Source organism: Echinops telfairi, unplaced genomic scaffold, assembly GCF_000313985.2.
Source record: "Echinops telfairi isolate 266 unplaced genomic scaffold, ASM31398v2 ScPeMD7_7457;HRSCAF=8495, whole genome shotgun sequence".
NCBI classification, from domain to species: Eukaryota; Metazoa; Chordata; class Mammalia; order Afrosoricida; family Tenrecidae; genus Echinops; species Echinops telfairi.
This window is the reverse complement of record NW_022111357.1, coordinates 8,171,679-8,186,086: the sequence shown is the minus strand read 5'-3', so window position 1 is coordinate 8,186,086 and position 14,408 is coordinate 8,171,679. Positions and strand designations below refer to the sequence as shown.

Sequence of the window (14,408 nt, the reverse complement as noted above, 5' to 3'; positions counted from 1 at the left end):
CTTTCTCCACGGAAGTGGCTGGTGGTTTCAACACGCCAACCTTGCAGTTAGCAGCCCAACTCGTAACCACTGTGTCACGAGGCACAACAATCCTAACAACTGGAGCAATAAATAACATCACGATAAAAGAGAAAAGACTTAAGTTGTCAAGGATTTCCTTTTACTTGGATCCACAATCAATGCTCACAGAAGTAGAAGTCAGGAAATTAAATGTTGTATTGCACTGGGCACTTCTGCTGCAAAAAAGGTCTCTTTAAAGTGTTAAAAAGCAAAGCCATCACTTTGAAGACTAAGGTACACCTGGCTCAAACCATAGTATTTTCAATTACTTCATATGCATGTGAATGCTGGACAGTAAATAAGGAAGACCAAAGAGGAAGTAAATGCCTTCAATTTGGGGTGTTGGTGAAGAAAGAATATTAAATATATTCTGCCAGAAGAACAACCAAGTCTATTTTGGTAGAAGTACAGCCAGAATGTTCCTTAAAACGAACGATGGTATGACTTTGTCTCACGTACTTTAGATGTGCCATCAGGAGGGTCCAATCCCTGAAGGGCATCATGCTTAGTAAAGAATAGAGTCAGGAAAGAGGAAAACACTCAATGAGATGGACTGAAACAGTGGCTGATACAATGGGTTCAATCATAGCAGTCATTCTGGGGATGGTACAGAACCAGGCGGTGTTTGTTCTGTTGTATACAGGTCACTGTGAGTCAGAATTGACTCAGTAGTACCTAACAACAACAGAATCAAAAGGTGCTGCGTGGTTTAACCCTTGGCTTCTAATGGAAAGGTCAGTTTATTTTGAATAAATAAAAGAATCAAGCATGTATGATGCTTTTCCTGTCTGAACTCAGTATGCACAAATGACTGATGAGGAGAAGTTCCTCTTAGAGAAATATGCTAACTAATCAGTGAAAGAGAATACTAGAATTAGATGATCACAATTTTGGTCATCTCCGATCAAATAACAAGGAGCCTGGTGGTGTAATGGTTACAAGGTGGGTGAGCAGTTTGAAACCACCAGCTGCTCCACCAGAGAAAGACAGGCTTTCTACTCCTGTAAAGAGTAGTCTTGGAAACTGACAGGGGTAATTCTATCCTGTCCTATAAAGTGGCTGAGTTAGCACTGATCTGATGGCAGTGAGTTTGGGTGATTTTAATCAAACAGACCCAAGCAATAGACAATGGCCTGCTAAAAGCACAATGAAACCACCAGTAATTATGTGCCACCTGACAGAAGTAACCAACACCTGTGAAACATTCTTGCCAAAGCAATCAAATCAGGATCTAATCGGATCTATCCACTTAAGAAGATAAAGGAATATTTTAAATAAGAAACTACAGAACTATATGGTTTCTCTAATGAATAAATTCCAAGAAAAAAGGGAAGAAAGGAGAACCTATCTATTCGTGTTCAGATATATAACAAGAGAATAAGGAAATCAATCCAGTATACTTACAGCATGGGCCCTTACGTTCTATATCTGAAAATAAAGGTACTGAATATTATAGGTCTCTTTCACGCAAAGCCCCAATTATATCATAATTGCACAGAAATATGCAGTTTGTTTGGGTTCCGATTATGTATGAGTCACAGAAATATGAACACTGAGTAGATACTTAATGTGAAGCAGTAATTCCAAATTCGTAAGTGTGGCAATAAATTTGTGGTCATGTGTTTTAGAAAGCTATTATCTTTTAGGGACCCAGAGAAATATTTGTGGGTCAAATAGGTTATCTGGGATTTGCTTCCAAATAACCTAGTGAAGGCGAAGTGGATGAGGATATGAAAGATTGCCCGTGATTTGATAATTGTTGGAGTTAGGCAATGGGTTTGTGATACCAATCTCTCTATGCTTCTTTAGGTTGGGAAATTTCCCAAATGCAAACACCTCAGGGAGAAGGTGGGTGCTAGATGACTTTACAAGTTATGACCAAGCTGACCCTAGATGCCAGGTCTCCTTAAGTCCTTGGATACCAAATCAGAAGTTTTAAGATATGGAGGTACAGGCACATGTCCTTACCCTACTGGTTTCTCAGATCATGATGAAACTGATTTGAATGGTTGGTACAAGTATTAAAATAATAAAGCTAATAAGTAGTGAGGAATCACTGAGGAGTGTGTTACATCTTTTTTGTGTTGTTACATCTTGTTGATCTTCTGTGTAATCCAAAGTGGTAAGACTATTCGTTTCTTTTTTCTAATGGACTCCTGTGTTTGGGTAAACACACCGCTTATTATGTTGTGATGCCACTGGACTGCCAACCAAAAGGTTAGCAGTTCGAAACCACCAGTTGCCTGTCAGAAAAAAGAAGAGGCTCTTCATTCCTCTAAAGCGGTGGTTCTCAACCTTCCTAATGCTGCAACTCTTTAATGAAATTATTTTCATTGCTACTTCATCACTGTCATTTTGCTACTATTATGAATCGTCATGTAAATATCTGATATGCAGGATGTATTTTCATGGTTACAAATTGAACATAATTAAAGCATAGTGATGAATCACAAAAACAATATGTAATTATATATGTGAAATATTTCTTTCTAATTACAAATAAATGAAATTTTGTCTTGAAGCATGGTATAGCATGTGGACAGACCCACCTGGAGATGGATAGAGGAGCCGTGTCTCGGTTCCTAAGACCATCGGAAATATGTGTTTTCCCATGTTCTTAGGCAACCCCTGTGAAAGGGTCGTTCGACAGCCCCCCAAGGGGTCGCGACCCACAGGTTGAGAGCAGCTGCCCTAAAGATTTACAGTTTCGGAAACCCACAAGGGCTGTCCTCCTGGGTTGCTGAGGCAGAGTGGACTCCACGGCGGTGAGTAATCAATCGATCAGTAACAGTCTGGGGCAGCGGTTCTCAAGTGAACCCTTTGGGGGCAAGGGGGTGGCTGTCAAACAGGTAACCTCCCGTTTCACAGGGGTCGCCCGATTCATCACAGTAGCAAAATGACAGTGAAGAAGTAGCAACGAAAATAAGTTTATGGTTGGGGGTCACCACCACACGAGGAACTGTATGAAAGGGTCGCGGCACTAGGAAGTTGAGAACCACTGCCCTAGGGCCACGTAGAGAGTACGGCAAGGGCAGCCAACTAGTTAGGAAGACTGTTAATACAACTGCGGCTCTCGGGCCTGTGCGGGAGGCGGAGCTCCCGGTAGGGTGAAGTGAGCGGGGTAAGTCTCGAAAGCTGTCCCTTTATTTAAAACGCTGATAGTTGGTTCAATATCAAACCATGGGGTCTATGGCATTCGGGTTTTTGCTTTTCAACCCCGAAAGCCAAACTCTCCGCCATCGCGTCCAGTCTGAACTATCGCCTGGACAAGGACAGAGGTCACAGCTAACGTGGTTTCCACGCCCAACATCGCCAGCTACCACCCGGGCCCTACCACACTCCTAGATCCCTTCGGAAGGGGGTCAAAGCGGGTACCCTCCAAGACCCCTTCCGGACCCACTCTTCCTCCCCGGCACCCCGCACCGCAGCGGACGGGGGTGGGGCCGGGCCTGCTTTCTTCAGGGTCACTGGCGGCGCAAAGGTAACGAGCGGATGGCGCCGCGACCCACCGGCCCTCCCGGGCGAAAGCTCTGGCAGTCGGCTTCCGAACGACACGGCCGTGGAAACCCCGCGGGGCCGCTCCGCTGTGCGGAGGGAGAGTTCGAGTCGGAGGAAGGGCTCGGCCAGCAGGAAGCGCGCCAAAGGGAAGGCTGGCGGGACGGACGCGGGGAGGAGGGGCCGGCCGAGCGCGCGCGCGGACCTGGGCTGCCCAGGCGGCCGAGACTCCAGAGCGGGAGCCCACACAGAGACACTCTCGAGCGGACCACCCGGGCTCCGTCGGCGGGGCCGTCTCGGCCGGGCCCGGCGCGCTGCACGCCGGGAACTGTAGTCCCGCGACCCCAGCCTTTGCACGTCTCCCTCTCGGTCCGCCCCGGGGGTGCCGGGCGTCCACACCCCGGGCTAGAGGGACGTGAATATGCTCACCTCCGAAACCACCTCGCCGGACATGATTTCTGCCTCCACAGGGCTCGCTCCGTCAGCCTCCTGTCCCCTCAGCCTGAGCCACTCGCTCCCGCCTTCTCCAGCTCCTCCCGGCCGTTCGATCTTTCGCGCCCAGCCGGAGTGGAGGCCACACCCTCGATGATTTGCACCAATCCAAAGGAGCCTTTCTAAAAGAGGCCCCGCCTCCTTTGCTCCCGACCAATCACAAAGCACCTCCCAGCCGGCTCCACAAGTATAATGCGGTTTCGGTTGGCGGGTCCTGGTTCCTGTTGTCACCTGAGCCTGTGGGAAGCTGAAGTATCAATCGAGTGGTGGTCTTTGACCTTTGACCTCTATCAGAACTCAGCAGCTCCCTTCCAGTGCAAACCGGAGAACGAACCCTGTAGATGGGGAATGACTGAGAAAGGATTCTTGGGGACCCAGGAGTGTCCTGAACCTCCTGGGGATTTTCTCCTGTAGCTCCATCTGGAACCGCAAGATCTTGCTTGCCCCTTCGTGTACATGACACACCGTTTAACATCAAAAGGAAAAAGCTTCGTGAATTGCTCAGATAACAAAGAATTTCTATCCTTGGCTACTTTTTGTTCGCTGCCATCTGTCATGGGGTCGCCCTGACTCACGGCGACTTCCTGCACGACAGAACTAATGCTGCCCTGTCCTGTGCGTCTCCTGTGTGGCTCATAAGGTTCTCATTGACTGATTTTTGGAAGTGGGTTGCCAGGCCTTTCTTCCTAGACCAAGTCCAGAAGCTCTGCTGAAACCTGTTCAGCAGCTTGTGTTGTAGTATGCTGTTGAATGAATTCCGACTCAGAGCAGCTCCACAGGTCAGAGTAGAACAGTCTTATAAGGTTCTCTTTACATCTTTTCTCGTGCCACAGCAGTTGGTGGGTTCAAACTGCTGCCCTTTGTTTAGCAGTTCAGCAGGCTCCTTGTTCAGTGTCATAGCAACACACACGACTCCATTAAGAGATGCTTGGTTACCACACATGAAGAGCATTATTCGTAATCGAACCTGGGTCTCTTTCATGAAAGGTGAGAATGGTACCACTGAACCACCAATTCCCCCTTCTCATTGCCCTTCTGTCCTCTTTGACCTGCTCTATGTCCAGGCAAGGCTGACCTCCCCAACTACATTACTCCAGCTCCATTGAGCTCTGCCTTCAGGATGGCTTAGGTCACTTGAAGTTAACCCCTAGGAAGAGATCAGAGGGCACTGGAAAGAAAAGTATTTACAACCCTGACTTAATCCATGGTAGGGTGAATAATTCATCTCATTTACCTCAAGATTTTCTCAGTTTTAGCACAATAGATCCCGCATCCCAGAAACTCCTTCCATTCATAGAGAACTAGGATGACTGTTAAGGAAGCACTGGAAGTACTCACAGGCCCAGGCCAAGCAATTTGGAAGACAGCTATCAAGCCAACTGACTGGAAGAGAGCCATATTTATACTCATCCCAAAGAAAATGCAGAAATTATCCAGCAATATCAATATCAAATGCAAGAAAGTTTTCATGAAAAGTCATTCAAAAACAGTTGCAACAGAACATCAACAGGGAACTATGAATTCAAGCCTGAATCAGAAGAGGATGGGGCATGAGAGATATTAATGCCGAAGTCAGATCAATCTTGGCTGAAAGCAGAGAATGCCAGAAAAATATGGACTTGTGTTTTATTAACTATGCAAAGGCATTTGAGTATGTAGACCTTCCAGAACATTTCATTGTGCTCCTGGAAATAGACACAAAGTGGAATCAAAACAGCCAGAACAGAAATGAGAGTGTCCATACAATGTAACCATATCACTGATCATTATATCTAGCAATTGTGAAGTGGGAGTAGGTTCTGTATGTTTTCACCAGAAAGAAAGAAAGGAAAAAGCAATTTTGAGATAACATGTCCATGAAAAAGTAAACTATGAAAGTTTAGAGAAAGACAATTAGCAGAATTATAGCCTTCACCTCATCTTTTCTGAAAACTAAGAACGCCTACCACGTTACATTTTTAGTGTGCTATTTGTCTGGAATGAGAGTTGGGAACTATTTGCCTCTCTGAAAGTCCCAGCCATTGCTGTGGAGTCGATTCCACCAGTGGTGACCCCATAGGACAGAGTCGAACTGCCTCCGAGGGTTCCCAGGCTTCAATTGTTAGGGAAGCAGACTGCGCCCCGCTTGCCTGCCAAGCGGAACAGCTGCAGGTTCCAACAGCCAATCTTTGTATCATCAGCCAAGCGTGTATCCACTCTGAAGTCCTAAAAAAAAACCCTAAAACTCACTGCTCTCAAATGTCGATTCCGACTTATAGTGACACCTCTCCAAATAAAAAAATAAACACCCGACATCAACTAGATTGTGACTCACCTTCAAATGGGGGCATTTCATCTTCATCCCTGGAGAAGCACTGCCACCATGTGGCATATCTTGGTCATGTCAACCTGTCTGTGGCCTGTGGGACATTTAAAAACTGTAAAGCAGTGGTTCTTAATCTTCCTAATGCTGCGACCCTTTCATACAGTTCCTCATGTGGTAGTGACTTCTCCCCCGCCCCCCACCAACCATAACATTATTTTCGTTGCTACTACATCACTGTCATTTTGCTACTGTTATGAATCGGGCGACCTCTGTGAAAGGGTCGTTTGACCCCCAAAGGTTGAGAACCGCTGCTGTAAAGAGTTGGTAGCATGAGATGGCTGCCTTTCCCAGCACCTGCTTTCAAAAATCATCCCCCCTGCGTTTCCATGGGTTATAAAGCTTCTCTAGGAGGTTCAGGACTGTTTGTTTCACCCACTAAAATGGCATGGGTCCAAACACAGAGTGGGTGCTTAGCAAATAATTGTTGAAAGAAGGATTAACATACCATTAAAACAAAACCAAAGAGCACCCCCAGGGCCTTTCTGACAGGCAAACAGCACATACACTATCAGCTACCGTGTGTGCGGAAGTCCCTGTGTCACGACGTTCAGTAAACCTCCAGTCCCTCCTGTTACTGTCAGATTCATCAGCTCATTCCCTGAACACCTATTCTATTTTAAGCTTGTGCAGACATAGAGGATATAAAGATAAACAAAGATGGTCTTGTTCTCAGTGAGGTCCCTTTCTCCTGTTGGCGAGAGCACAATAGTGGAAATGTGGGCGGGTATGGCAGTGGGGACCCTTAGGCAGGGTGGCTGACATTCCCCACAGAGAGTCAGTTTTGAGCTGGGTTTTGAAGATAAGCTGGAGTTCTCCAGGCTGGCATGAGGAGGAGAGAAGACATTCCAGGCATGTGTAGGGACTTGATAAAGTGTGTTATGTTCAGAGAATTGAAAGTAGGTCAGTATGACTGGAACCTAGGTTGGGTGGGTAGGGAGTGGCAGGCATGAAGGCAGAAAGCTCCACAGGAAACAAAAATCCTGGAGCGCTAAGCTTAGAGCAGGGGTGCTCACACTTTTTCAGCATGTGAGCTATTTATAAAATCAAGTCAAAATGATCTACCAACTACAAAAATGCAAAACATATATTTATTTTTATTTATTTATTACATTTATTCATAGATGCATTGAGAATTCTTTATATGTACAAAGTATGTTTATGTACCTTGCATAACTGCATATGTCCAAATTGCACAACACAATTAACTATGTCCATTTTTTGTCATGACCTGAGCTTACTCTGATGACTTGCACTCAATGGAATGAGCCAGGGATGCATAGTCCGGACAGTAGCTGCTGACAGCCAGCCTCAAGCACACTTCCACATGATCATCAGGCATGGTGGAACGGTACTTGGACATAATGATCTTCATGTGGGAAAAGGCTGACTCACATCAATAAGGAGAGCCGAATAATGCAGTCAAGGAGGTAGCACATTTTCTCATGTTTGAGTACTTTCCCTCTGCGAGTAAGTTCCTGAACTGTTTCATGCGCTCTGGACTTCAGCTGAATGTCGGCTTGTAGAGTCAAAATCTCCCATTCCGTATGAAAGTGATACGTTTTTGTCTTCTTTCTTGGTCCAGCTCCCCCACTCATTTTAATACCCTTTCTTACGTTTAAGAGAAAAAAAAAACAAGGTCTAAAAATAGGTGATAACTTAGCTTGTCAGTTGTGCTGCACTTAGCGCAGTTGTTTGCGCATGCGTTTGACACTTAAGATTGCATCTGATTGGCTGCGCTGTATATCAATTAAGTGACGGATTGATGATAGGCTTACGTCCATTTTTTAATGCCATGCGATCTACCGACACTACATTTTCCATCGACGTATTGAGCACCCCTGGCTTCGAGTGGAGTCTTGGGACAGCAGGAACTGGGGAGGTGGGGCAGCAGCTAAGGAGAGCGGCGTCATTGTATAGATGTTGGAGAAAGATGATTCTGGCAGCCGTATGAAGAAAGGATTGGAAGAGGATTAAACTGGAGGCAGCAAGACCAGTTGTTTGAGGAGGATCTTATGGGGCCAGGACTAGGTCCATGGTAGCAACGATGGAGAGAAGACAATGGACTGGAAGCAGAGGTTAATTTGACCGGATTCTTTGAATGATGAAGTGTGAGAAAGAAGGGCCAGAGGGGAGTGTCGATGCCCAGGTTTTTGGAATACAGCTTTCTCATTCAGCATGCTGACTCAATACAGCGTGACACAAGTCAATATACAGAACAAGAGGTTTCTCCTTCCTAGCTCGCCTCTGTCCACCCTGGGTTCACATTGCAGCGCTCTCTCTAACTTCTCAGGAGACTGAAGAAGTGCTCCCTACCCTTGTGCCATCTCTCCCATCCCTGCATTGCTATTCTGATGGTTACATTTGGTAGTTGCTCTTTGGGAGAAAGATGTGGCAGTCAGCTTCCGTAAAGATTTACATATGGAAACCTTCAGGATTTCTACTCTGTCCCCGAGGGTCATTATGAGTAAAAATAAACTCCATGGCCAGGGCTTGTTGTTTTTTTCGCTCATTGTAGCATCCAAAATCTGAACTCCGTCGTTGTTTGTATTCCATTCACATATTTTCTCTTCAACTCCCTGTCCTCTCTCTGGCCACCTTCCAGGGAAATGTATAGAGAAATCGCTCTGTCTTCCTCTAGTCAATTCTTCCTCATAATATTTGTCTCACTTTGTACAGAACTCCAAGTGTTTTCACTAACCTCCCTCTCTTAAAGTCCTAAAGGAACTTGGTGGCTTGGCAGCTATAGTAGTGTTTTCTTAGACAATAGCATCCCCAGCACCTGGCCAAATATGTTCCAGTCACATGTGCCTCGCAGACAAGCGAAACTGTCCACATATGTATGTTTAGGTGAAAGAGACTCTTCCACAGAAGGACAAAAGGTCCATGGACTCTATTATATTTCCTTGTTTCTTGGTTATCTGATGCCTGAGCCCTTTCAGACAGGCCAGATTATCCAGCTGTACCTAGATGGGCAGATTCATAGAAGAACAAAGTAGCTTCTTTCAGTAAAATGTAATTTGAGTGGGAGAAAGAACATTTCCTAAGGCAGGAGGTGGTATATGACAAACAACAATAGTGTACCCACTATTAAGACCTGTTATGGCTTGAATTGTGTCCCTCAAAAATATGTCTTGTAATTCCTAACCCCTATACCTATGGTTATGGAGCCCTGGTGGCATAATGGGCTCACTTTAGTCTGCTAACCACAAGGTCCCCAGTTTGACACCACTAGCTACTCCATGAGAGAAAGATGAAGCTTTCCACTCCCATAAAGGTTTACAATCTCTGTCCTATACAGTTGCTATGAGTCAGAATCAACTCGATGGCAATGAGTAAGATACCTATGAGTAAGGAGCTCTGGTTGCACAGTGGGTACAGTGCTGGACTGCAAACCACAAGCTTGGCAGTTCAAACCCACACTGCACTGTGGGAAAAAGAGGCTGTCTGCTTCTTTAAAGGTTCACAGTTTTGGAAATCCTAGGGGGCAATTAATTCTATCCTGTCCTATAAGATATGCGTTAGAATTGACTTGATGGGTTTAGGTTATAATCTCATTTGGGAATAAGTTTTCTTTGTTACATTGCTGTTAGGTGCTGTCCAGTCAGCTCCAACTGACTCCCAGTGACTCTATGCACAACAAAATGAAACACCGCCAAGTCTTGCACCATCCTCACAATTGTTGTTATGTTTGAGACCATTGTTGCAGCCATTATGTCAATCTATCTTGTTAAGGGGCTTCCTTCTTTACCCTGTTCTTCCACCTTCCCAAGCACGATGTCCCTTTCCAGGGACAGCTCTCTCCTGATAGCATGTCCAAAATATGAGGTGAAGTCTCAACATCCTTGCTTCTAAGGAACCTTGTGGCTATATTTCTTCCAAGACAGAGGTTTGCTCTTTCGGTAGTTCGTGGTGCTTTCAGTAGTCTTCTCCAGCACCACAATTCAAATGCAGGATTCTTCTACTGTCTTCCTCAGTCAGTGTCCAGCTTTCACATGCATATGATGCGATGGAACATACCATGGCTTGGGTCAGATGCACTCTAGTTCTCAAAGTAACATCTTTGCTCTTCAACACTTTAAAGAGATCTTGTGGAGCAGATTGACCCACTGCAATGTGCCTTTTGATCTCTTGACTGCTGCTTCCATGAGTAGTGATTGTGAACCTAACCAAGATGAAAATCCTTGACAACTTTAATCTTTTCTCCTTTATCATGATGCCACCTATTGATTTAGTTGTGAAAATTTTGGTCGTATTTACATTGAGTTATAATCCAGACTGAAGGCTATAATCCTTGATCTTCATCAGCAAGTACTTCAAGTGATATCACATGCAAGTAAAATTTAGTTGAAGATTATTCAACCATGGTTGCAGCAGTATAGTGACAGGGAGATAGCTGCCAGAACTTCATGCAGGATTCAGAAGAGGATGTGTAACAAGGAATAACATTGTTGACATCAGATGGATCTTGGCTCAAAACCAGGAATACCACAAAAAAATTTTTTAACTTTGGCTTTATCAGTTATGCAAATGAACCCAACTTTGTGCATCATAAACAACTACAGATAACATTAAGAAGAATGAGAATTCCAGAATACCTCACCGTGCTCACGTGCAACCATGATCACATCGTCCATGGATCAAAAAGGAGATGTTGGAACCAAACAAGGGAATCCTGCATGGATTAAGATCAGGAAAGGTGTGCATCAGCATTGTATCCTTTCATCATACTTATTCAATCTGTTTGCTGAGCAAATAAGCTGCACTATATGAGGGAGCTGCAGATGACCCAACCTTGCTTGCTGAAAGAGGAGGCCTTGAAGCACTTGCTAATGAAAGTCAAGGATTGTTGCATTAAGGAGGCAGTATGAATATAGGGTGTAGATTAAAATCCATCCCTTTTGAGATGTAAAAAGAGCACATTAATCAAGGAAGCAGGCAAACAGTTAGATGCTGTGCCACTTGAGATCTCCAACGAAACAAGGGACAGAAGCTGAAAAGAGACAAGGACATTCTCCCAGCATTCACAGCTCTGAATCCAGGCTTCTAGCCTCCTGAACTGTGAGGAAACACATTTCTATTAAAGCCACTTGCCTGTGGTATTGCTGCAACAGTCTCACTAATATAGGCTCAACTGATGGCTTTTGCCAATGCTAATCAACCAGAGTATTTATCAAAGTTGTCAATGACTAAGTCTGTACTGGCATTCAGTGCATAAGGCCCAAGTTGCTAAACATCAGTGGGAAACACTGAAATGGGTCAAAAAAATAAGGAAGAGGAGGATGAACAGTATTTTAGCCAGGGAAAATGGAGTGAGAAAAGGCATAAAGTCACAAATGGTTAAACACATGCATTCAGGAGAGACCAAGTAGGTAATAATGACCTAAAGGAAGCTAGGGAATACAATATAGCATGCTTATTTGGAATCTAGATCGCTGCTGGACACATGGAACCTGTAGAGAAAATAAGACAAGATGCCTTCCTTGAGGATAAAACAAACACCCCAATAAATTTCAGAACAGATGAAGGCAGATCTTACATAAGAAACATGGAACTTTAGATTGATATAATATTCATTCGTTCGTTCCACAGAACTTTATTGAGTATTGTTGAAGGTTGTTAAAATAATCACAACTCCACACCGGCTGTGGGGGGAGGGGTGGGCGCGGGCGCGCCCGGAGCTGTCTTTTCTCCGATGGTGTTATCAAGCTGTTCAATGACATGAAGGTGCGCAAATCCTCGACACCGGAGGTCAAGAAGCGCAAGAAGGCTGTGCTCTTCTGCCTGAGAGAGGACAAGAAGAACATCATCCTGGAGGAGGGCAAGGAGATCAAGGAGATGTGGGCCAGGCTGTGGACGACCCACCTTTGTCAAGATGCTGCCCGACAAGGACTGCCGCTACGCTCTGTATGATGCCACCTACGAGACCAAGGAGAGCAAGAAGGAGGACCTGGCGTTCATCTTCTGGGCCCCCGAGTGTGCACCCCTTAAAAGCAAAATGATCTACGCCAGCTCCAAGGATGCCATCAAGAAGAAGCTGACGGGGATCAAACACGAATTACAAGCAAACTGCTATGAGGAGGTTAAGGACCGCAGCACCCAGGTCTAGAAGCTGAGGGGTAGCGCCGTCATCTCCCTGGAGGGCAAGCCCTTGTGAGCCCCCTCCACCCCTGCCAGGAGCAGGCTGCCCCCTTCCTGGCAGACCAGAGAGGCTGGGGGGGACACCAGCAGGGGGTGGGCAATCCCTTCAACCCACCTCCCTCCCTAAGGCTCTGGCCTTCCCAAATGGCTTCTGATCTTTGATTCCTCTGTTGAAACAGACCAAGTTTCCTCCACCTCCCCACCCACCCCCACCCCCGCCAGGCACCACAGTTGGGGAAGGGGGCTGTATTTTTTTTAACGACCACCCCCATCCCCCTTTTTCCAGGCTGCCAACTTGTAACTGCAGTAGTGAGTCTGTGCTTGTTCATTTAGTACTGTGTGTAAGTGGAAAATTAAGATGACCCTGCCCGCTCCGGCTGCTCCCCCCTCCCCACCTGGTCACGGACAGTCACTTGTTTGGGCCTACAAGGAACCTTCAATTTAAAAAAAAAAAAAAGACAATTAAAAAAAAATCACAGCTCTCCATGCACTCTACCTTTTGCAATGTGGCTTTCCTGCTTTTCCCATCAAGAGGTGGAGTTTAATTCTCCATCTCTTGATTATGGGCTGGCCTTGTGATTTGCACTGATTAATAGAATGTGGTGAAAACAGCACTGTATGGGGCACTAACCCACCCAAGGGGAGGGTATTGTTTATATCTCCACAGGGAAAGAGGGACCAGACTTCAACCCGGTGCTTCAAGATGTGAATGCAACATGCCAGCATGGAGTAGGGAACCAGTGGAGAGGTCTGAGGGGCCTGCCCCAATCCCAACTACTATGTGGACACCTGCCCCTCCCCCAGAAGAATTTATTTCAAAGGACAGCATGAAATCTGCAGCTCAGGGAGAGAGACATGTCTGATTTAGAGCACACGGGAGCAAATGAAGGGGGAGGAAGAGAGTATGGAGCAAATCCTGGCCCACCAAACCTTGACGATGATATTCTCGCTCAGAGAAGCCAATCCACAGAGAAAACCGTATGGCCGGCCCCACTATGAGACACGACATCCATCACTGACCCATAGCCCTACAGGGGACAACACTGGACACACAATGTGGGAATTGCACCCGATCTGATTCCACCACACCGAGGCAAAACGTTAAGGGCATGGAACAGAACAGCAAGAGGAACAGAGCAATGAAATCCCCAGGGGATACCAAAAATAGACTTTGGAGCTAGGGCTTGGCACCCCATTGGACTCCCCAGGAAAACACTCCTAAAGGCCAACAAACAATCCTTGAACTAACTACAAGCTTTTCTTTTTTGTTGTTGTTGTGCTGTGTTGGGTTTTTTGTTTTGGTATTTTTTTTGTCATTGGCTTTTTGTTGTTGTTTTGTTTTCTTTTTTGCTTGGTTTTGCTCTGTCTTGGTTTTGTGCATGTTATTATCTCCGTAGGTCTGTCTAAATAAGATAGGCTGGATGAACAATCAGGAGTGGAAAACAACGGACCAACAGTTCCGGAGGGATATGGGAGAGGGGGAGGTGGGGGAAAGGAAGTGGTGTTAACAAACCCAGGGACAAGGGAACAACAAGTGATCCAAATCGGTGGTGAGGAGGGTGTAGGAGGCCTGATAAGGAATGATCAAGGGTAATGTAACGGAGAAGAATTACTGTAACCCAAATGAAGGCTGAGCATGATAGTGGGAAAAGAGGAAAGTCAAGGGAAATAGAGGAAAGGGCTAGGAGGCAAAGGACATTTATAGAGGGCTAAATACAGGCATGTACATATGTATATTTATATATGAGGATGGGGAAATGGATTTTTGTGCATATATTTATAGGTTTAGTATTAAGGTAGCAGATGGACATTGGGCCTCCACTCAAGTACTCCCTCAATGCAAGAATACTTGGTTCTA

The 14,408-nt window shown here is 45.6% G+C and overlaps 1 protein-coding gene and 1 pseudogene across 1 annotated transcript in view; one reads left to right on the top strand and one right to left on the bottom strand.

Annotated features, from left to right (window-relative positions):
- CLSPN (claspin) overlaps nt 1-4,008 on the bottom strand; it is a 30,693-nt gene extending 26,685 nt beyond the window's left edge. Inside the window, exon 1 of the mRNA XM_045298979.1 lies at nt 3,985-4,008. Coding sequence (XP_045154914.1) covers nt 3,985-4,008 — 24 coding nt within the window. The remainder of the gene's footprint in view (nt 1-3,984) is intronic.
- Nucleotides 4,009-12,106: 8,098 nt separating this feature from the next.
- On the top strand, nt 12,107-12,566 carry LOC101651576 (annotated as a pseudogene).
- Nucleotides 12,567-14,408: the final 1,842 nt, after the last annotated feature.